Here is a 22410-nt window from a genome sequence, read left to right on the forward strand (position 1 = left end):
TCTCAGTTTGACCCTTTGCTAGTTACTGCAGTTAGACTTTATAGAACAGAACAGTTCTACTGTTATCACCCTATATCTCCATCTCCTCCTCCCCTTAATGACTACAAGTTACACAGTGAAGCTCAGTATATAGTACATGGTTAAGTATGTAATAGGGGATTGTTACACACTACAACCTAAATAGTCTAGACGGAATTGTCCAAAAAGTGAAAGTGAGGAGCAGTTATGGGTCCAAGTCAGCAACCGGCCTACTTTACGTATTTCAAGGGTGCTGAATCCAAAAAAAATGGTTCCCAAGCGAAATTTTGAGTTTTTGACCTTCTAATTTGTATCAAATGGCCAATTACCCATCTTGCACAGTCATTGGACCATTTCCCCTTAGTTTTTTTGTAAGTAGGCAATCAAAGATGAGGAAATTAAGTTTCTGGATCTATAGTCTAGGGTCAGAGCAAGGATATAGTGGAGGCTCAGAGCCTTTTTTATGCATATATATATATATATATATGCAAAATACCAACTTTTAAGGTGAAATTAATTTAATTTTTTAAGGCTGACATAAATATCAATATCACTTTTAAATGTTCCAGTTAGTATTTTGCATATATATATATATATATATATATATATATATATATATATATATATATATATATATATATATATATATATATTATACATAAAAAGCCACTGAGCCTCCACTATATCCTTGCTCTGACCCTAGACTATAGATCCAGAAACTTAATTTCCTCATCTTTGATTGCCTACTTACAAAAAAACTAAGGGGAAATGGTCCAATGACTGAGCAAGATGGGCAATTTGGCCATTTGATACAAATGAGAAGGTCAAAAACTCAAAATTTCGCTTGGGAACCATTTTTTTTGGACTCAGCACCCTTGAGATCTGTAAGGTAGGCCGGTTCCTGACTTGTACCCATAAATGCTCCTCACTTCTTATAGGAGGCCTTTATTCTGAAATCCGTCTAGACTAAATATTTCAGCTAGCATGGTGTTAGCCTTAATGCTACGTGGTGACCTCTGACCTCAGGTGTTCTCGTGCCGGCTGGGCAGCGAGCAGGAGACGGCGCTCTCCATCATCGACCCCGTCAACGTCCAGGTGGAGCTGTGTGGGAGCCCCACCTACCAGAGCAGCTCAGGGCTGCTGGACGCCTTCAACGTGGAGGACATCCCCCCGCTGCTGGAGGTCAGCTTTATAAATAATAATAAAAACAACCAGAATAAGATGAAGGGTATCAGCTCCATCATCTGATGAGCTGCATGTTGGGAGATAATACTCACGTGATTCAGTATTTTATTTTCTAAAAGTTGAACTGAACATTTTTCAGCAATCAACTTGCTTTAATTAGTTTTTAGAGTGAGTTTGATAGTTTTAATTAGTTTTTATTTTTTGGGAAATGCTTAGTTTTAGTTTAGTTTTTATTAGTTGTAGTTTAGTTTTTATTAGTTGTAGTGTAGTTTTTATTAGTTGTAGTTTAGTTTTTATTAGTTGTAGTGTAGTTTTTATTAGTTGTAGTTTAGTTTTTATTAGTTGTAGTTTAGTTTTTATTAGTTGTAGTTTAGTTTTTATTAGTTGTAGTGTAGTTTTTATTAGTTGTAGTTTAGTTTTTATTAGTTTTAGTTTAGTTTTTATTAGTTGTAGTTTAGTTTTTATTAGTTTTAGTTTAGTTTTTATTAGTTGTAGTTTAGTTTTTATTAGTTGTAGTGTAGTTTTTATTAGTTGTAGTTTAGTTTTTATTAGTTGTAGTTGTTTTGTAATGGGGTATTTGTTGGGTCCAGATTCAATAAGGTCACAATAAATGTTTCCTTTATTTCCTTTGTCTGATCCATCTCAGCCCCAATAAGTTTATTAAGTCATAAAACCAGAGAGATGAAATAGATTTCATATCAACCAAAAAGGTTTACGGAGGAAAAAAGTTGACAAAGACCAAAACGAAGGACATTTTCACTATAATTTTAGTTTTATAACCACAAAATGCAGTTTCAGTTTTTATTTTTATTTCAATGAACGAAAATGTTTTTTCAATTCTAGTTTTGGTTATTTCATTAGTTTTCGTGAACTATAATAACCCTGGAGAAAACAAGTTTTCACACGACTAGAAGTCAGCATCAGTGACAGTGACAGTAAACTGGTGGAAGGTCCCTTTAACTGTTGTTCCTGTGATCCTCTGTCAGATCCAGTTTCCTACTCTGGACATCCGTCTCTCCTACAACGACATCCAGCTCTTCTTGGCCATCGCTAAGTCCCTCCCCACGGCCGGCGCCCCCCCGGGGCCCGGGGACCCCGCTGACCCCGGTCCCCTCACCGAGCCGGCAGCTACTCCCAGAGACAGCTTCAGGCAGAAGACCGAGGCCCTCATAGGTACTGAAGACCAGCACAGTCCCAGTCTAGCTGCTGTTCCAGAGTCTTTCTATCCATAGAGCTGTGTGTTAATGAGTGTGTTTGTCCACAGAGGGCCAGCTGACTCGTCTGCAGGACCTCGGCTTCAGGAAGGACGACTGTAAACGAGCCCTGATCCACTGTAAAGGTGATTCACAGCAGATATTCTCAACCTGGGGGTCGCGACCCCAGTTAGGGTCGCGAGATGATTTCTGGGGGTCGCCAAATCATTTTAGTCAGCTCTGTCTCCACTGTGTTAAAGTGTTCACGTGATTTATTCCTCTGGTCATTTTGTGTCTTTTTTGTCATTTTGTGTCTTTTTTTGATCATTTTGTGGTCAATTTGTGTCTTTTTTGGTCATTTTGTTTCCTTTTTTGGTCATTTTGTGTATTTTTTTAGACATTTTGTGTCTTTTTTTGGTCATTTTGTGTCTTTTTTTGGTCATTTTGTGTATTTTTTTTATCATTTTGTGGTCAATTTGTGTCTTTTTTGTTCATTTTGTTTCCTTTTTTGGTCATTTTGTGTCTTTTTTTTGGTCAATTTGTTTCCTTTTTTGGTCATTTTGTGTATTTTTTTAGACATTTTGTGTCTTTTTTTGGTCATTTTGTGTCTTTTTTTGGTCATTTTGTGTATTTTTTTTATCATTTTGTGGTCAATTTGTGTCTTTTTTGTTCATTTTGTTTCCTCTTTTGGTCATTTTGTGTCTTTTTTTTGGTCAATTTGTTTCCTTTTTTGGTCATTTTGTGTCTTTTTTTGGTCATTTTGTGTCTTTTTTTGGTCATTTTGTGTCTTTTTTTAGACATTTTGTGACTTTTTTTAGTCATCTGGTTTCTTTTCTGTGCTTCATTATTTGTCCAAAATGTGTTGTATCAACTGAGTTTGTGTGATCTGAACTGTGAGATTGTGTTCAGTGAGCGGGGGTCACGTTATGTTGGGGGTCGTGACTCAAAAAGGTTGATTTCTACTGGTTTAGACCTTCACCTTGCAGAAGAGCTCTCCAGTCTCTCCCATGCATGATAACCTGTCTAACCAGAGTGATGTGCATGATAACCTGTATAAACTGTATACCTGTATATAATGTCCCTCAGGCCAGCTGGACCAGGCCGCCACCTGGCTGCTGGAGAACGCTGAGAACATGGCGAGCCACGCCCGAGCCCGGAGCCTCTCCGGCTCCAGCAGCCACTCGGCCCCTCTGTCTGGCGTGGAGGTGAAGGCTGAGAGCGTCTGCATCTGCTTCATCGACGACTGTCTGGACTGTGACATCCCGCTGGCTGAGCTCACCTTCTCCAGTAGGTCATTCACATATCACACTAGGTCTCATTACATATCACACAACCTGCAGCATTAACACATTCAGGCCTCAAACGCCTGGAAACAATCCCTGGAAAACCTCTGAAGAACCCCTAAAACCTGAAGCTTTTCTGGAAATTCAACACCTAGTACATAATAGATTCTTCAGCCTCTGTAGCAGATAGAAATGAAATTCAAAAGTATTTGAGAGCTCATACCCGTGGCTTTCATACGAAGTTGAGTTTATTTGTCCAAACCTTCAATAAAGTTTTTAAAAAAATCAACAAACTCAGCAAATGTTACATTTGACTGAATAAAAAATCCTATGCATAATACTAATACATGCCCATTAGCAAGATGCTAACATGATATGACCACTGGAAGAACAAGACATAGTTCTCATTAGCCTACTGTAATAAAAAAATAATAATAATCATAATAATAATAATAATAATACATTTTATATATTGCACTTTTCAGGGTACTCAACGACGCATAAAGTAATATAAGACAAACAGTCATGATTTCTTATATCATCATCACAATCAATTAGTATTATTATTATTAATATTAATATATTATTAATAATATTATTATCTCCAGATGGCCACAAATCTGTCTGTTCTTTGGTGAAAATATGTCGTCTAACAACATATTCCTCATCCATAAATCCCGGTCGATTGGTTCCGAGGGTTCAAAGTCCAGATCAGCAATAAAATCATCGGCGCTGTTTTCATCAGATCTCTTCCGTCACTTCCTGCTGAGAAGGACAAGAGACCGAAAATAGGTGGAAAAGAACTACAAATACTACAAAACGACGTATCTGCTGTCCCGGCCTTAATGGTAGAGTGACGCAACAGCGCTCCCTGTTTTAATGGTAGAAATGTGGTAATACTTTCCCGCCTTAAATGGGTTAAACAAGTTATGAAGATTTGTTATTTCTCTAACGCTGACAACCTGTTTCAGAGCGATGATGAGAGATTCAGTGCTGCAGGGAGGGGTCATGCCACAGAGCAGTTTTATTTTGAGACAATGTGTTTTTTGATGAGGTAATCACAATAATCAGGGTCAGCACACTCTGCCTGGTACGCTGCAGACATGGAGGGAATATTCAGCATTAGGGACCATTTCATGGGCCTTCTCAATCATTTTTAATGGCAGTGTGTGTTCAGTAGGAAGCTCTAGCAGACCTGTTATGTGTCCCTTAAAATCTGCAGCGGTCCATCTGAGCTGAGAATGGATGGTGTATTAGCTGGTTAGCTTATTACAAACAAACCTCACCATGAAACTGGATGAACGCTACAGACCTCAGAGTTAAAGCTAGTCATTATCTCAGGTCTATGCCCAGTTTAAAGAGCTAGCATGTGCTACTGTGATGTTAGATATGCTACAAAGCACCAGGTGGAGTTTGAATGTTGCTACGTCAAAGAGGATCTACCTGATGAAGCAGCAGCCAATCAGATCGCCCTAATGAGATGCAGTTAAAGGAATGCTGCGAGAACTAGTGAAGTCATTTGTCACCTCCATGCATAACAAACATGAATCAGATACATGCATGGGTAAATAATGTGACCTCCAGGAAGCTAGAGATGGACGTGTTGTATCTGACTGTGATTGTTTGTGTTGCAGGACTTTATGTGCTGCAGCGCATCGGATCCACTCAGGAGGGAAACGCCAGCTTCACTCTGTCTGGAGACTATTACAACAGAGAGCTGTCAGGTAAGAACATCTACTTTAATAAGCTTCACTTTCATGTTTCAATCATGGATCTTATTGACAATGAAGGAAATTCAGCCCCACTAAAACCTAAAACAATCATCTATCGCCAACAATAACATGTTGAATGTGGAGTGATTTATTAGAACGTTAATCCAGCTGCAGTGGATTAACAGAGATAAATAAATGTTACTTTTCATGAATGACAGAGCATCCCAGTTTAAAGCTGTAGGGCTTTTTTGCATGGCAGTTTAATATCAATTCATGGCCGCCAACTATCGATATTTAGCATTTATTTAGCATCAGTATTTTTGCTCACTTTTAGGAATATACTGGAGATACTGGTATCATATGTAAGTAGAAGATCAAAGAGATCTATAGGCAGCTTTATCTACATGCTAACAACACTGAACCAGGTATGTGACTCCACGGACACAGCCGCAGTGAAGCTTAAAATTGAGGAAAGTTTGATAAAATGCTGCAGTTGTTGTCGTCCAACATGTTTGATATCAGTTCAGTTCAGTTTGACTGGATACTTTGTTGGTCAGTCTGTGGGTTTGACTCATTGTGGAGAAATAAAAAGACTGAAGTGAGATGAACAGACTGAGAATTTTCTCTCATTGGACAAAACAATTCTTGATTTGAATTTAATTTTGTGGACACAAAATGCAGTTTAACAGTTAAATCACAATATATTAAAGGCTTAAAATCGCAATAATATTGTTTTGTGACTCAAGTATGGTGATAAAATCATATTGTGGGGCTGATAGCTGATTCACACCTCCAGTAGTAATCATAAGGTCCAGTGATGGTGTATTCTCAGTGAGTTGACCAGTATTGATTCCATTAGAGAGTAATGTGTGTGTGTGTGTGTGTGTGTGTGTGTGTGTGTGCAGGCTGGGAGCCCTTCATCGAGCCCTGGCCCTGCTTCCTGACCTGGCAGCAGCAGGCCGCCGGGCGTCTCCACCCTCCTCGCTTCAAGATGGGGATCAGAGCCAAGCAGAGGTTGGACATCAACATCACGTCTGTCCTGCTGGGTGAGACTCTAACATGCTTCTCTGGTCGTTAGGGCTGGGTACCGAATTCGGTACTTTTATAGGAACCGATCGAATTCCGTCGGTACTACCGAGTACCGATTCATGTAAAACCAAACGGTACCATGTTCACTATTTTTTATTTTTTTATTTACCTCCTCGCCTGGTCCTGTCTGCTCACCGCGGCCACTAGCTGCTGCCCTCTTCCACCCCGGCCAGAGACCAACAGCCGGCTCTCGGCCTGCTGGCCGCCAGCTGCTATCTCTCCAGTGTCTCTACCCGGGCTTGGCCTTCGTCTGCCTCCAGATTGGACCTTCCTTTCTCCGTTTGCTCTCTCCATTCTTCTGTAGATCAGTCATTAGCAGCTAGCAGCTAGCTGCTACATCTCTGGTCCTCCGCTAATACTCCGCTCTTCAACTCAGGAATATTTTCTGCCACTTTACTCCAAACTGCCTCGCTGAAATTAAATCCCTCGGACTCCTGCGTCATCCTCGATATGTTCACAGAGCAGCCCGACTCAACTTTGTTTATTCCAACCATGCCACGCCCACAATACTGTCTGACCGGTGCTCCGCCCACAGCTACGACGTCATCACAACAAATCACACGTGCACTTGCAACCTTTTTTTTTTCTCCTCCGTGCACCTGAGAGCTCCTCTGCATTCTTTGATAACACTGCAACCTTCATGTTACAATAAAACAATAAAGCACTGCTCATCCTGGATGTTATATTGTTTTGATATATTTTTTAAAGTTTACATTTTGAGAAATAAATATGTTGAATTGAAAAAAATTGATTTTATTATTAAACAAATAAACATTAATTACCACATAAACAAACGCAAAAGTACCGAAAATTGGTACCGTTGAGTACGGGTACCCGGTACCGATTCCCAGGTACCGGGTATCGGTACCGTATCGGTTCAGATGTGAAAGGTACCCATCCCTACTGGTCGTTGTCTGCACAGGCTGCAGAGGCAGCTCAACAATGTTCTGCTGGATCATTCAATGCCTGTTATCTGGTCCTTTCAGAACAATACAGCACCACCAAGAGCTCCTGGATCGCTGACTACTGTAACGAGAAGGAGCCGACCCCCCAGGCCTCCCCCCCCATGCCCTGGATGGGCTCCTCCGTAGACCCCCCCAGCTGCATCCAGAGTAAGTTACAGCTACCCAACAGACAGCACTGGCTAGTCAAGAACTCTGTCACAAAAATATGTTTTGAATTGAAATGAATGGCTAAATATAGCATCCTGGATACCAGATCCTAATTTATTAAAAAGAAAAAGAAAGATAACACAACAGCCCAGTGACTGTTACGGATATTTAAGTTTAGATGGCATTGTATTCTTTATCTTTGCACTTGCAGATTTTATATTTATTTCCTATTGTCTTTGTAGTTGAAACTACCAGCTCTAGTCAGAAACACGATCTGCAGGAAGTCTCCACTGTTCAAAGCAAACTGAAGAGAATATGATGTGTTCTTTGATCAGTTATTTGCATATCTATCAGCTTATTGGAGACTGAAAGACATTCAGTACGTTTACATGACACGGAAACTAATTATTGCCTTAATCTGACTATAACTGAACAACTGAAGTGCATGTGAACGTGTTAGTCCCACTGATGTTGGAGTTCTCCAGCTCCGATTAGGACGGCAGATAATGAGACTGGAATATATATGACGTTAGCCGGCCATTAGCGACGGCTCTGAGGTCAACATGAAAGGCGTCATATTAATCTGCTGAAACGACGCATATCTCCACCCAGTGTTGAGAAGGAGGACACGTTCCTGTCAGTTATTAGATTTTCTCAGTTGCATGTAAACTGGGACAAGGTTATGATTAGATTAGACGCCATAATCTATTTTTAAGCTTAGCTCGATTAAACTGTGCATGTAAACGCACTGAGTGTTGCTGGTGTAAATCATAAATCTGGTAATATTTCATATTTTCCTTCTTGTCAACAAATCTCATATGCAGAGCCTATTATCTGCTAATATAACAAGTATAGTGTGTATCAGATAGTGTGTACAGTATATCCTGACCTGTTCTGGTCCAGATGGACAGGCTCGTCCCTACTGTGGTTGTATCATTGGTCCAGTGAAAGACTTGGCTGATGAGTTCTTCTAACCTAGTGGAGCTGCTTTGCTGCAGCCTTTTGTTGTCTTCTGTTTATTTTAATTTTAGCTATGAATTGGTGATGAAATCAGCAGTAGCATGAGCCAATCAGCTGTGACTGGTCAGCCAGGTCTTTCTGAACAGTAACTTCCTGGATGTGTGGTATGCTGGTTGCTATGCTGGTTGCTATGCTAACACGTGTTAAAGAAGGCAGATGAGTGGAAGTGAAGCATGAGTTGCACTATTGATCAGAGTGTTTCCTGTGATGAGGATGATGAAGCTCTAACCCTGTTGTGTGTCTCTGCATGTCTCAGTGGTGTAACTCTCTCTCTCTGCTGTCAGGTCCTCCTCTTGCTCCTCTTGCTCCTCTTGCTCCTCTTAGAACTAGGAGCTCAGCCAGCTTCACCTGCCTCGAGCAGCACATTCCCTCCAGAGGTACAGTTCAGAGTTGAGTCGCTCAGACCGTCTGCTTCAGCTAGGGATGGGTACTGAATTCGGTACTTTTATAGGTACCGACCGAATTCCGTCGGTACTACCGAGTACTGATTCATGTAAAACCTAACGGTACCATGTTTCGGTACCTAAACGGCGTTAACTTTAAACTGATCATTAATTTCAACCTGTTTTCATTTGACGTCTTTGATTAACAAGCGTGCTGCCGATCGCACTATTTTTTATTTTTTTATTTACCTCCTCGCCTGGTCCTGTCTGCTCACCGCGGCCACTAGCTGCTGCCCTCTTCCGCCCCGGCGCAGAGAGGAACAGTCGGCTCTCGGCCTGCTAGCCGCCAGCTGCTATCTCTCCAGTGTCTCTACCCGGGCTTGGCCTTCGTCTGCCTCCAGATTGGACCTTCCTTTCTCCGTTTGCTCTCTCCATTCTTCTGTAGACCAGTCATTAGCAGCTAGCAGCTAGCTGCTGCATCTCTGGTCCTCCGCTAATACACCGCTCTTCAACTCAGGAATATTACCTGCCACTTTACTCCAAACTGCCTCGCTGAAATTAAATCCCTCGGACTCCTGCGTCATCCTCGATATGTGCACAGAGCAGCCCGACTCAACTTTGTTTATTCCAACCATGCCACGCCCACAATACTGTCTGACCGGTGCTGCGCCGCACAGCTACGACGTCATCACAACAAATCACACGTGCACTTTTTTCTCCTCCGTGCTCTTGCCACCTGAGAGCTCCTCTGCATTCTTTGATAACGCTGCAACCTTCATGTTACAAAATGCACGTTCGCTCAACAATAAAGCACTGCTCATCCTGGATTTTATATTGTTTTGATACATTTTTTAAAGTTTATATTTTGAGAAATAAATATGTTGAATTGAAAAAAAATACATTTTATTATTAAACAAATTAACATTTATTACCACATAAACAAACGCAAAAGTACCGAAAATTGGTACCGTTCAGTACGGGTACCGATTCCCAGGTACCGGGTATCGGTACCGTATCGGTTCAAATGTGAAAGGTACCCATCCCTAGCTTCAGCAGCACGTTGAGTTTTTAAAGCTCTTATTCGCTCACCATGAATTGTTGGCTACTCAGACATCTCGTAGTGTTTTGGAGCAATATAAATCAGTAGCAAGGATCAATCAAAACTCAATCAGAAGCCTCAAATGTTTCCTGCCAGCAGATAGTTTTAAATCTGGTTTACCATGAAATGCAACAGCTGGAGGCCAACTGGACCTTTGTTGCATGTTATACTCTCTCTACTACTACTGTTGCTATCTATAGGTTTAAAATCCACCAAAACATGTTTAGAGAAATTGTCATTTGATGTTTTTTATATATAAGCTGCAAGATAGCAAGTAAAAAGAATGCAATGGGCAGGAATACTGGAAGCATCTTTGATCTCCATCATTTGGCAAAACTAGCGTCCAGATACAAACACAAGCATTGTGTTTAGATCATCAGCTGAACTAAGTGGAGGAATATTAAGTAATGGAAATAAAATCATGTCTCAACTGAAAAACATTTTATAGAGCACTGTGTGGATCACAAAAATTAATGTAACTAATGAACTAAACAAATAATGTTTTATAATTAATTGCTGAAGTGGGGAAACATCGGTACAGCATAGTATCGCAATATTTTGCGTATTATATCGATTCATGATATTTATCATTCCGACAGTATTTTCACAGTTTTTGTGAGTTTCCGTAGCAGACTCAATGTAAGGAACATACTGGAGATAGTCTAGGAATCTACAGATCTAATAATCTACAGCACCATCTGTGGGTCTGACTCTCATTGTGGAGAAATAAAAAGCCTGCAGTGAGATGAATACACTGAGCATTTTCTCTCACTAGTGCGGTGCCGTAGGAAGTTTGTTTGTATGGTGGAAGATTAACTACATTTTTAAATTATGGCCAAAGGAGGTTTTGTGTGAAAGTGGGATGTATCTCATATCAAATGATTATGGACATTACACTAAGCAACATGAATGTCATCCCTGAATTACATAGTAATGCAACATAAGAAGTGAATAAAGCTAAATCTCTGATTAGCATGCTAATCGCCAATAACAGAATTGTCCCATTACATGCAGACCACTACAACGTCTGCAACTCCATAAAACACTTACTGTTCATAAGGTACCACACCATCCAGTAACTCTGTAGAGAAGAATAGTCACCAATGATTTAGACCATAGAGTTCACTGGTCCCAGTTAACTCCAGTTCAACAGGTTTAAAGTTCAGAACCAACAACAGAAGCCTGCCGTCATCCTGCTGAGACTTTCTGCTGTCTGATTTTTTACGGTTCAGTTAAATCTGCAGCACAACTGAATGAAGATTTAACTAATATAATAAGTAATATTGACCCAGATTATTGCATGTCTCATCGTTCCTCTGCTTCCACAGCATGACTTGGTCATTATGAGCTTCCACTGCATGGCCACCAGTTCTCACACTGTTAAAACCACTCTGGGTGTATGAATACATCTGAAAGAATTAAAGAAATGTGTTAAATTGAATGTGTTAAATTGACACTAATGAGGTAAATATCTAACTGCTGGAAACAGATCAATCTGTCACCAGGAGTTCTTTACTCTTTGTTTATTATCAGCAGCCTGCTTGCATTTGTGCTTTTTGTTTATTCAATTAAGATTTATTTATGTATTGTGGAATTTGAATAAGAAAATAGCTTTCTGGTATTTTGCAAAAGAAATGTGAAGAAATAACAATACAGTGTGATGGTAAGTATTCAGCAGAATGCAACAATTTTATTTGTGTTCTACAAATTGCCATTTGTTGTGTACTTTAAGTTTATATTTAGTTCTCTGTGTATACTGTAAGTCTGTGTGTGTTTACCATGAATATCAAGCAACAGACCCAGCCAAACCAATTATAATGGTGACACTGTTATAATTGTAAGTTGACAATAAAACTACCAGTGTGATTTCCCATTTCTGAACTAGTTTCCCTTTTTGAAGGGGTACTCCAGAGATTCTTGTAAAGTTGAAGGTAGATAAATAAGAATAAAAGTCAAAATCAGCAAGAACAGCAACCTTATACCCCAAAACCCTGAATACTGAAGGTTCACAGCCCACTTCATTAATACTGAAGGGTTCACAGCCCAGTTCGTTAATACTGAAGGGTTCACAGCCCACTTCATTAATACTGAAGGGTTCACAGCCCAGTTCGTTAATACTGAAGGGTTCACAGCCCACTTCATGATGTGGACTCTGTGGGTTTGTAGTCTCAGAGCTGAAACGTATTAATCAGACTAGTGGAGTGCCCCTTTAAACGAAGGTGCTGCAGGCTGCTCACAGCCAAAGAAGAGAGCGAGTGCATGCCCATACCCTGCAGACGTTCATATATAATGAATAATAATAATAATGTAGCAGCCGAGCTCACTTCATTCTGTTCCATTGACTCTTCCTGTGTGTCTCCAGCAGACACCAAGCTGTCCAAGAGGAGGCAGCCGTTCGTGCCGTACGCGCTGCGTAACCACACAGGATGCACCATGTGGTTCGCCACGCTGACCACCACCCCCACCAGGTAGTTATAACCTTCTCATCTGATACATACTGAGATACAACCCCCACCAGGTAGTTATAACTAACCTTCTCATCTGATACATACTGGAGATACAACCCCCACCAGGTAGTTATAACTAACCTTCTCATCTGATACATACTGGAGATACAACCCCCACCAGGTAGTTATAACTAACCTTCTCATCTGATACATACTGAGATACAACCCCCACCAGGTAGTTATAACCTTCTCATCTGATACATACTGAGATACAACCCCCACCAGGTAGTTATAACCTTCTCATCTGATACATACTGAGGTACAGCAGAACCACGAGACTTTAATCAAGTACACAAGGATCCAAACTAGAGGTGCAACCTGACTGGCAGCCAGAGGTGGAATGATAAATCTAGGGCATCACCAGAGGTTTAGTTTTAATAAAACCACTAAAGACTGCATCCATGAGGGTTTACCAACAACAGATAAATGTCTCACGTGCTCAGCAGAGGAGAGCCCAGTACTAAAGGAGTTTAAAGGAGAGATTGTTAGTTCTACCTGTTGCAATGACTGAAAATGATGAGAGGTGGTTTACTGGCAGTTGTGTCTTCAAAGACATGTGACATCTTTATTAGAGCTGATTACAATAGTGGACAATATTAAACCCTTACTGAGTCACTAATGTTGAAATGTCACGATACAATTGTAATAAATTTGTACAAACTTTTTGTTTCTAGGATTTATCAATGCTGTGAATCACTAAACTAATATTTAGTTGTATGACCAGTTTTTTAACACTGCTTCACATCTGAAGCATTCAGATTGTTAAAAGTAGCACACACTCTGAACTGTGATGTCAGCCCATCAGCTCCAGCTGCTGTCAGAGGGACAGTGACATAACAAAACAAACGTTGAAATGAAAAGGTGGTTCAACACACCACCTTTTCCTTTCATTGTGAATTTGTTCTGTGTGAGCCAAAATATAATAGTTGGCAGTTGTTGTAACTGTGTGAGGAGACCAGCTGTTTCTATGGGAGGTTTGGTGAAACACTGCTGGAGGAGAAACTCCTCCTGATCTAATGAACATCATCAGTTCATCTTGTTTTAGTTCTGAGTGGTTCCATCTCTGGTCTGATGTGTTAATGCTGCTGTCCTCCACAGGGTGGCGCTGTCCCACAGCAGCAGTGCTGACTCCATCTCAGACGGGTCGGGAACCGACGACACCCACAACGTGAGCCAGTGGAGGGAGGTGCTGCCGGGGGAGGAGATCCCCTTCGAGTTTGAAGCCCGAGAGAAGCTCCGCCACCGGTACAGACTCACTGTGTTCTTTAACCCATAGGAACCTATGGTGACACCCGTGTAACAAACACCAGAATCTTCCAGAATCTCCCATATTCAGAACAGTAATGTGAAAAAGTAGCTAATTTCAAAAAATGTATTTGTTACTGACCATAATTCCTAAACAAATTAAAGTCACAATGTTTATATATATGTTATGGAGATGTAAACAAAAATGATACTCTATTTATTATTGATTTATTCTTATTTTGTGACTTAAAAACAAATCTGTCAAATAATTTATTGTTAAACAGCACTATTAATGTCACAATTTTGATAAATGTTGTGGAGATGCAAAGAAAAAGGCAAATTTGTGTCTCTGTAAGCAGAAAATGTGTCTAGTTTTTGTATTTGAAAATAAGAAATATCATAAACATAAATACCATAAACACCCAATATATCATATATGTCACATCACAGATCTTTGACATTTAGGGCTAGAATTATTATTTTTTTTTTAAACATCATTATGTGTTCTATGTGTCCACTAGGTCTGTGGTATATCCCCCATAACTTTCCTTTAAGGATTATGGGTCTGGGTTATTACGGGTTAATCATTGTTATGGCATCATTTTTACTGTTGGGAAAAAAAATCTACACTTAATGGCAGATGTTGTTGTTCTTTATTTTGAAAGAAGCCCGTTGTAGACTGTGATTGTGTCCCTGCAGACACACTCATGAGCTGAAGCTGCACCAGCTGCTGGTGCGTGTCTGTGGCTGGGAGCAGGTCAAACCAGTCTCAGTGGATAAAGTGGGCGTGTTCTTCCGCTACGCTGCTCCGGACAGGAACAACTCCTCCAACACGGTGAGCACACGGCAAAACCTCCACAACAAGGCTCATACTGATGGTAAACTGGTCTAGAGTTTATTGTTTATTTTCTCATTGATTCTCTACAGGTTGGCAGTCCCATCAGCAGAACCAACATCATCCACCCTCATGTTTATGTAAGTCTGCTTTCTACATCAGTCAGCAGTCAAAGTTAACATGGAGATTAGATTTATGATTCTCATTATACACCTGAGGGCTGAACCACAGAGTTAGCTTAGCCAGGTATGTGATCTGAAGCCACCGTCTCCTTTAACCATAGACTGTATATAATAATGGACGTAGTGACCCATTGGTTTGTGGCCCGTTTACTTTGAAAACCAGAAGCGAAGCTACCCTCCATGTAGCTAGCTTGAAGCAGCCGTTTTGACTGCTCTCGTCCTGTTAACAGCATTTGCGACAACCATTCAATAAGCCTTAACGTTAGTGGAGAGTGTTGGCAGCTCTGAGACCGGCCCGGTTCATTTAAAACAGTTATTTATTGCTGTGAATGTGGTGTTTTCTGTGTGTAGGCTAACGTTATAGACCCCAAAGCAGCGCTGCTCTTCTGTCCAACCACGTTTTTTTAAATCCCCTAGATAGCGAAAAAAAACATACCGGTAATCATTTTGTGGCGGTCGGTCTCCATTCTGTGGTGGTGCGGCACAGAATGGTCTATGTATGGGAAACACTGTGTAATTATTTGAATGAATACCTTTATTGACTGTTCTTGGAGTGTTGAGGTAGTTGAGACCTGTTTCCCTGTGAATGGTCCAGTTCTCGGCCCTGCCTCCAGTCCGGGTGGTGTTCTCCATCACCATGGAGGGCAGCGCCAGGAAGGTGATCACGGTGCGCTCGGCTCTGATGGTGAAGAACCGGCTAGATGTTCCTATGGAGGTCCGACTGGACAGCCCCTCTGCTCCCGACAGTAAGAGACTCTTATTTATTCTCAGTCTGCAGGATCTTAAACAGTATTAAAAGGTCACTGTCACCTTACAGAATGCATACACTCATTAAAACAATATTTTACACTAATCTCTAATTGGATGAAGTTATTGCATTTTATATCCCAAAGGTCAAAGGTCAAGGGTCAGCTTCACTGTGTCATCATAATGTTTAATAAACACAGTTTCTTAACTAAAGCAGAGCAGAAGGGAGGAATTTGTCACACTAATTTTGAGCGTCCATCTTGAAAATATAATAATCTCATAGATCTGAAGAAGGTGTGTAAAACATCCATATTTTTAGGATTTGTAGCTTCTCTGCAGCAACATTTATATTTGAAGCATCATGACTACATGTTAGTCTGGACACACATGATGGAAACAGCAACTTGGCTGGTTGGCAGGGTTAGAGAGGCATAGTTTCATATGATTTATCTTAGAAGCATAATTTCATATGATTTTATCTTAGAGGCATTGTTTCATATGATTTATCTTAGAAGCATAGTTTGATATGATTTATCTTAGAAGCATAGTTTCATATGATTTTATCTTAGAGGCATAGTTTCATATGATTTTATCTTAGAGGCCTTGTTTGATATGTTGTTTCTGTGCTTGGATAGAACCCGTGGTGCTGCCCCCCATCCTGCCGGGCCAGGCCCTGGCGGTCCCGCTCCACCTGACCTCCTGGCGGCTGCAGGCTCGGCCCAAAGGCCTGGGCCTGTTCTTCTGTAAGGTCCCCATCCACTGGACCAGCGTGGAGCGGCCTGGAGAGATCAGCAGCAGCAAGAGGGAGTGTCAGTCTGCTGACTTTGACGACAGCCTGAAGCGCAACTTCAGGTAAACTATACCAGAAATAATAATAATAATAATGAAAGCAGCAGGCAGCGTAGAGCAGCTTCCTGCACCAGACTTCCTGCTGGGAGGCAGGACAACTAGGACCAAGCCATGATTATACTATGTCAAATTCATCTAAATTAATATACTATATATATATATATATATATATACACACAAGTTTTAGAACACCCCAATTTTTCCAGTTTTTTATTGAAATTCAAGCAGTTCAAGTCAAATGAACAGCTTGAAAGGGTCCAAAGGTAAGTGGTGAACTGCCAGAGGTAAATAAAAAAAGGTAAGCTTAACCAAAACTGGAAAATAATGTACATTTCAGAATTATACAAGTAGGCCTTTTTCAGGGAACAAGAAATGGGTTAACAACTTAACTCTATGGAGTCTTGGGCTATTTTGTCCATTTTTGAATTCTTTTCATGTCTTTGTAAGTCATTTTGTGTCTTTTTTTGGTCATTTTGTGTCTTTTTTTGGTCATTTTGTGTATTTTTTTGTCATTTTGTGTCTTTTTTTTTTAGTCATTTTGTGTCTTTTTTTGTCTTTTTGTGTCTTTTTTTGTCATTTTGTGTCTTTTTTTGTCTTTTTGTGTCTTTTTTTGTCATTTTGTGTCTTTTTTTAGTCATTTTGTGTCTTTTGGTGTCTTTTTTTGTCATTTTGTGTCTTTTTTTAGTCCTTTAGTCCAACATAAAATGTGATTTTGAATCTTTTTTTTACTTTCAAAACACTATCATGCTCAATCAAGAATTTTAAATGTTGCAAATGTGCATTAATTTCAGAGTACACTGAGACATTAAACTGCATCATTTTCTATTAAATTCTGGTAAAGTTGGTGTGTTCTAAACAGCAGTAGTGTACCTGGTGAGATGTCCCTGGTTCTTGTGCTCCTGCAGGTTCTGTGTGGTGATTAAGAAGGAGAACTATCCAGACCAGCAGCCTGCCAAGAAGGTTTCTGGAGCAGCGAAGCAGATCTACCGGCAGCCGGGCCACACCATCTACCTGCTGCCCACCATGGTGCTGGCCAACCTGCTGCCCTGCGACCTCAACTACTACATCAAGGGGACGTCCATCAGAGGAGCCCTGAAGCCGGGCAAGGAGGCCGTGCTGCACGCTGCAGACACCTCCCAGAACATGGAGCTGGGTCAGGGTTATTAGTATTATTATTATTATTATTATTATTATTGTCACTATACGCAGTTACAATGAGATTAAAAGCTGACTCCAAAAAGCAGTGCAACAGTAAAAATATATTTATAAATTATAAAAATATACAAAATAAACACAGGCAAGTAAAGGTATAAATATATATACAATATAATATAAACATGGTCAAGAAAGGGAGGTGAGCTGCATATATATATATGTATATATATATATATATATATACATATATATATATATATATATATATATACATATATATATATGTATATATACATATATATATATGTATATATACATATATATATATATGTATATATACATATATATATATATGTATATATACATATATATATATGTATATATATATATATGTATATATACATATATATATATGTATATATATATATATGTATATATATATGTGTATATACATATATATATATATGTATATATATATACATATATATATATGTATATATATATATATATATATGTATATATATATATATACATATATATATATATATATGTATATATATATATATATATCTACAGTACAGGCCAAAACTTTGGACACACACCTTCTCATTCAATGTGTTTTTCTTTATTTTCATGACTATTTACATTGAAATTCATCAAAACTATGAATGAACACATGTGGAATTATGTACTTAACAAAAAAGTGTGAAATAACTGAAAACATGTCTTGTATTTTAGATTCCTCAAAGTAACCACCCTTTGCTTACTAGAATATAAGACATGTTTTCAGTTATTTCACACTTTTTTGTTAAGTACATAATTCCACATGTGTTCATTCATAGTTTTGATGAATTTCAATGTAAATAGTCATGAAAATAAAGGAAACGCATTGAATGAGAAGGTGTGTCCAAACTTTTGGCCTGTACTGTATATATGTATATATATATATATATATATATATATATATATATATATATATTGCACATTATAGGGACAAATATTACACGTTGCACATTAATAAAAAGTGAAACTGAAAGTGTTTCAGTAGTGTATGGAGAGAGTCTGTGTGTCCATTAGGGCTGTCAAAAGTATCGATACTCAAAAAGTATCGATACTAAAACGTATCCGGATACGATACTCATTTTCAAAAGTATTGATCCTCCCCCGTGCACAGCATAAAACCTCAAAATATTGTTCTAGTTGTTATTGTTTATGGTATTTATTTATTCTTTGCACTACCTCAGACCTGAAGCTGTTATCATAGTTGCAGTTTCTTTTTGCACAACTGTTTTTATTATGAATATTTAACCTGTGGTTCTGTTCATTTTAACATGTTGCATTTTTCTTGTTGATACAAATATTTCTGTTAAATTTTGGGGTTCTTTGTTCTTATTCTTTGTTTTTATCCTGGTGGTATCAAAAATGGTATCGAGTATCGAATATTTTCCTGAGTATCGGTATCGAGTTGAACATTTTAGTATGGTGACAACACTAGTGTCCATGTATGAAATCAGCCTAACAATAACCTCAACATGTCCTGGTGTTTGTGGTGTTTGTGGTGTTTGTGGTGTTTGTGCTGTGTGTCCTGCAGGAGTCCTGCTGGAGAGCTTCCCTGTGTGTAAAGAGCTGCTGATCCCTCCGGGGACCCAGAACTACGTGGTCCGCATGAGGCTGTACGACACCAACAAGCACCTGCTGTGCCTCACCATCCGCATCATCCTGAGAGCTCAGGGGGCGCTGAAGATCCTGGTCTCTGCCCCGTACTGGCTCATCAACAAGACCGGTCAGGCTTTACTCCATCTTATAAATCACATTTCAGTGGTTGACGTGAACTCAAATTCAAAGTGAAAAAAAGAATAATTCAAAAATATATGTCAAATGACATACAATTATATTCCCTTATATGTGAATAATTCAAAACTGAATGTGTCCATTTCTAATTCTTCATATATTTATTAGCATATTATTAACTTTTTGGTGTGGTAGTCCTAAAATGTGTCCACCGGTGCAACAAAGTAAAGAATGTCATTATTTAATTCACAGAATGTTGGACAGATAAGATAGATAAGCCCAAGGCATATTAGTTATGAATATTTTTATCAATTTACATTATTTTCAATGATCAATCAATGTAAATTGATAAAAATATTCAGATCAATACTTAAACTGCGTTGTACCAAAGGACTACCTTAAGGCCACCAGTTCCAACACTGCACGGAAATATTAATATTAATAAAATATTTGAGACAGAAGTGACATTGTGTGCAGTCCACCTGCTCCAGAGATGTCTTCTTTGAATGTATTTAGATTAATTTTTCACTAAATTTCAGTTGTTTTAAGATAAGTAATGCTACCTGGGACAGTTGCACCGGTGGACAAATGTCATGTTCAAAACAGAATATTTGCATAGTTGAAGAACGATCCTCATTGTTTGCAGATGGATTAGATGTAGAAGAATGAACTGCATATTAAAACATTCATTTTAATGAAATACTATCAAATTTTAGTCATATTTGTCACTGGGAACACAAAAATTGAGCGTCACGTCAACCGCCCATTTGCATATTTTTCAATCAAAAATCAAAATCAGTCAAAACGAACTGATTTTTGACTAGATTTCTGATGTGATTCTCCCTCAGGCCTCCCGCTGATCTTCCGTCAGGACAACGGTAAGGCGGACGCTGCAGGCCAGTTTGAGGAGCACGAGCTGGCCCGAAGCCTCAGCCCTCTGCTGTTCTGCTACACCGACAAGGAGCAGCCGGCCATGTGAGTGTTGGACTGGACCAGTCTGTTCATATGCATCCTGTCTGAGACATGACCTGTAACACACACCTGGCTGCTGTTCCACTGGAAATGATTAATCTAATCAATCACAGTGATGCAGCCTGCTGGGTTCAGGCACAGCAAGGTTATTATAGGAAACGAAATAACGAAAAACTAGAGTTGAAAAAACATTTTCGTTAACTGAAATAATTTTTTTGAGTTCTTTAAAAACGATAACTAACTGAAACTGTATTGTTTGGTTACAAAACTAACTAACATTATAGTGAAAATGTCCTTCGTTTTGGTCTTTGTCAACTTTTTTCATCCGTAAACCTTTTTGGTTGATATGAATCTATTTCATCTATCTGGTTTTATGACTTAATAAACTTATTGGGGCTGAGATGGATCAGACAAAGGAAATAAAGGAAACATTTATTGTGAGTTTTTTTAATTTTAATTTGGCACCCAACAAATACCCCATTACAAAACAACTAAAACTAATAAAAACTACACTAAAAGCATTTTCCAAAAAATGAAAACTAACTTTTAAATTTGAAAACAAAAAATCACAACGAAATTAAAACAAAAACTAATGAAAAATCCCAAACTATTCTAACCTTGGTGCTCAGCAGCAGCCCCCAGACTCTGGAGCTGCCTCCCCTCCACATCCGTGCAGCGCAGTCACTAAATGTCTTTAAATCCCACTTAAAAACTCACCTCTTTTCTCTTGCCTTCTATTAAAGTTTTTTTTTTTCCTCCGGCAAGTGCTAGGGAATAGTGTCCCCTAGTAATCCCACAGTGCCTTTAAAAATATCCCATCTTCTTTTAATGTATTTTAAATTAAATTAAATTTTGTTTTGTTTTTGTTTTCTTTGTTACCTTTGTCAATTTTGTCAATTCTGTATTTTATTGCACTTTCTTGCACTTTTATGTGAAGCACTTTGGTGCAGCTCAGCCGTCTGTAAATGCGCTTTATAAATAAATCTGACTTGACTTGACTTGACTTGACTTGACTTGACTTGACTTGACCTGCATGTGTCTGGTCCAGGTGCACCATGCGGATCGGGAAAGGGATCCACCCAGACGGGGTCCCAGGCTGGTGCCAGGGCTTCTCCCTGGACGGAGGCAGTGGAGTCAGAGCCGTGAAGGTCATCCAGCACGGGAACAGACCTGGTCTCATCTACAACATAGGCAAGCTGCTACAGCCACAATATCACTCACTAGAGTCAGATCTGATCATATTTAACACAATATAACTCACTAGAGTCAGATCTGATCATATCTAACACAATATCACTCACTAGAGTCAGATCTGATCATATCTAACACAATATCACTCACTAGAGTCAGATCTGATCATATTTAACACAATATCACTCACTAGAGTCAGATCTGATCATATCTAACACAATATCACTCACTAGAGTCAGATCTGATCATATTTAACACAATATCACTCACTAGAGTCAGATCTGATCATATTTAACACAATATCACTCACTAGAGTCAGATCTGATCATATTTAACACAATATCACTCACTAGAGTCAGATCTGATCATATTTAACACAATATCACTCACTAGAGTCAGATCTGATCATATTTAACACAATATCACTCACTAGAGTCAGATCTGATCATATTTAACACAATATCACTCACTAGAGTCAGATCTGATCATATCTAACACAATATCACTCACTAGAGTCAGATCTGATCATATTTAACACATAATAACCAGAGCCAGTTCTCCTTAAAGGATGTGTTCTATCAGTGAACCCTAGAACACATTTCTGATGTTTTTTTAAGAAAATACAACCCCTAAATGTCAAATATCTGTGATGTGACATATATGTTACATTGTGCGTTTATGGTATTTATGTTTTATGATATTTCTTATTTTAAAAATGGAAAAAAAATAGCCATATTTTCTGCTTACAGAGACACAGATTTGCCTTTTTCTTTTGCATCTCCATAACATTTATCAAAATTGTGACTTTAATTTGTTCAGGAAATATGGTCAGAACAAGTTAA

General features: G+C 39.0%; 1 protein-coding gene across 1 annotated transcript in view; it reads left to right on the forward strand.

Annotated features, from left to right (window-relative positions):
- Nucleotides 1-22410, forward strand: part of vps13d (vacuolar protein sorting 13 homolog D) — an 83265-nt gene that overhangs the window by 42953 nt on the left and 17902 nt on the right. Inside the window, exons 34-51 of the mRNA XM_059332305.1 lie at nt 1045-1200; nt 2190-2376; nt 2468-2542; nt 3483-3683; nt 5314-5403; nt 6297-6437; nt 7467-7592; nt 8897-8989; nt 12457-12562; nt 13700-13846; nt 14546-14681; nt 14774-14821; nt 15459-15609; nt 16246-16462; nt 17365-17612; nt 19206-19397; nt 20254-20380; nt 21426-21568. Coding sequence (XP_059188288.1) covers nt 1045-1200; nt 2190-2376; nt 2468-2542; nt 3483-3683; nt 5314-5403; nt 6297-6437; nt 7467-7592; nt 8897-8989; nt 12457-12562; nt 13700-13846; nt 14546-14681; nt 14774-14821; nt 15459-15609; nt 16246-16462; nt 17365-17612; nt 19206-19397; nt 20254-20380; nt 21426-21568 — 2584 coding nt within the window. The remainder of the gene's footprint in view (nt 1-1044; nt 1201-2189; nt 2377-2467; nt 2543-3482; nt 3684-5313; nt 5404-6296; nt 6438-7466; nt 7593-8896; nt 8990-12456; nt 12563-13699; nt 13847-14545; nt 14682-14773; nt 14822-15458; nt 15610-16245; nt 16463-17364; nt 17613-19205; nt 19398-20253; nt 20381-21425; nt 21569-22410) is intronic.

This window comes from Centropristis striata, chromosome 5, assembly GCF_030273125.1.
Source record: "Centropristis striata isolate RG_2023a ecotype Rhode Island chromosome 5, C.striata_1.0, whole genome shotgun sequence".
NCBI lineage: Eukaryota > Metazoa > Chordata > Actinopteri > Perciformes > Serranidae > Centropristis > Centropristis striata.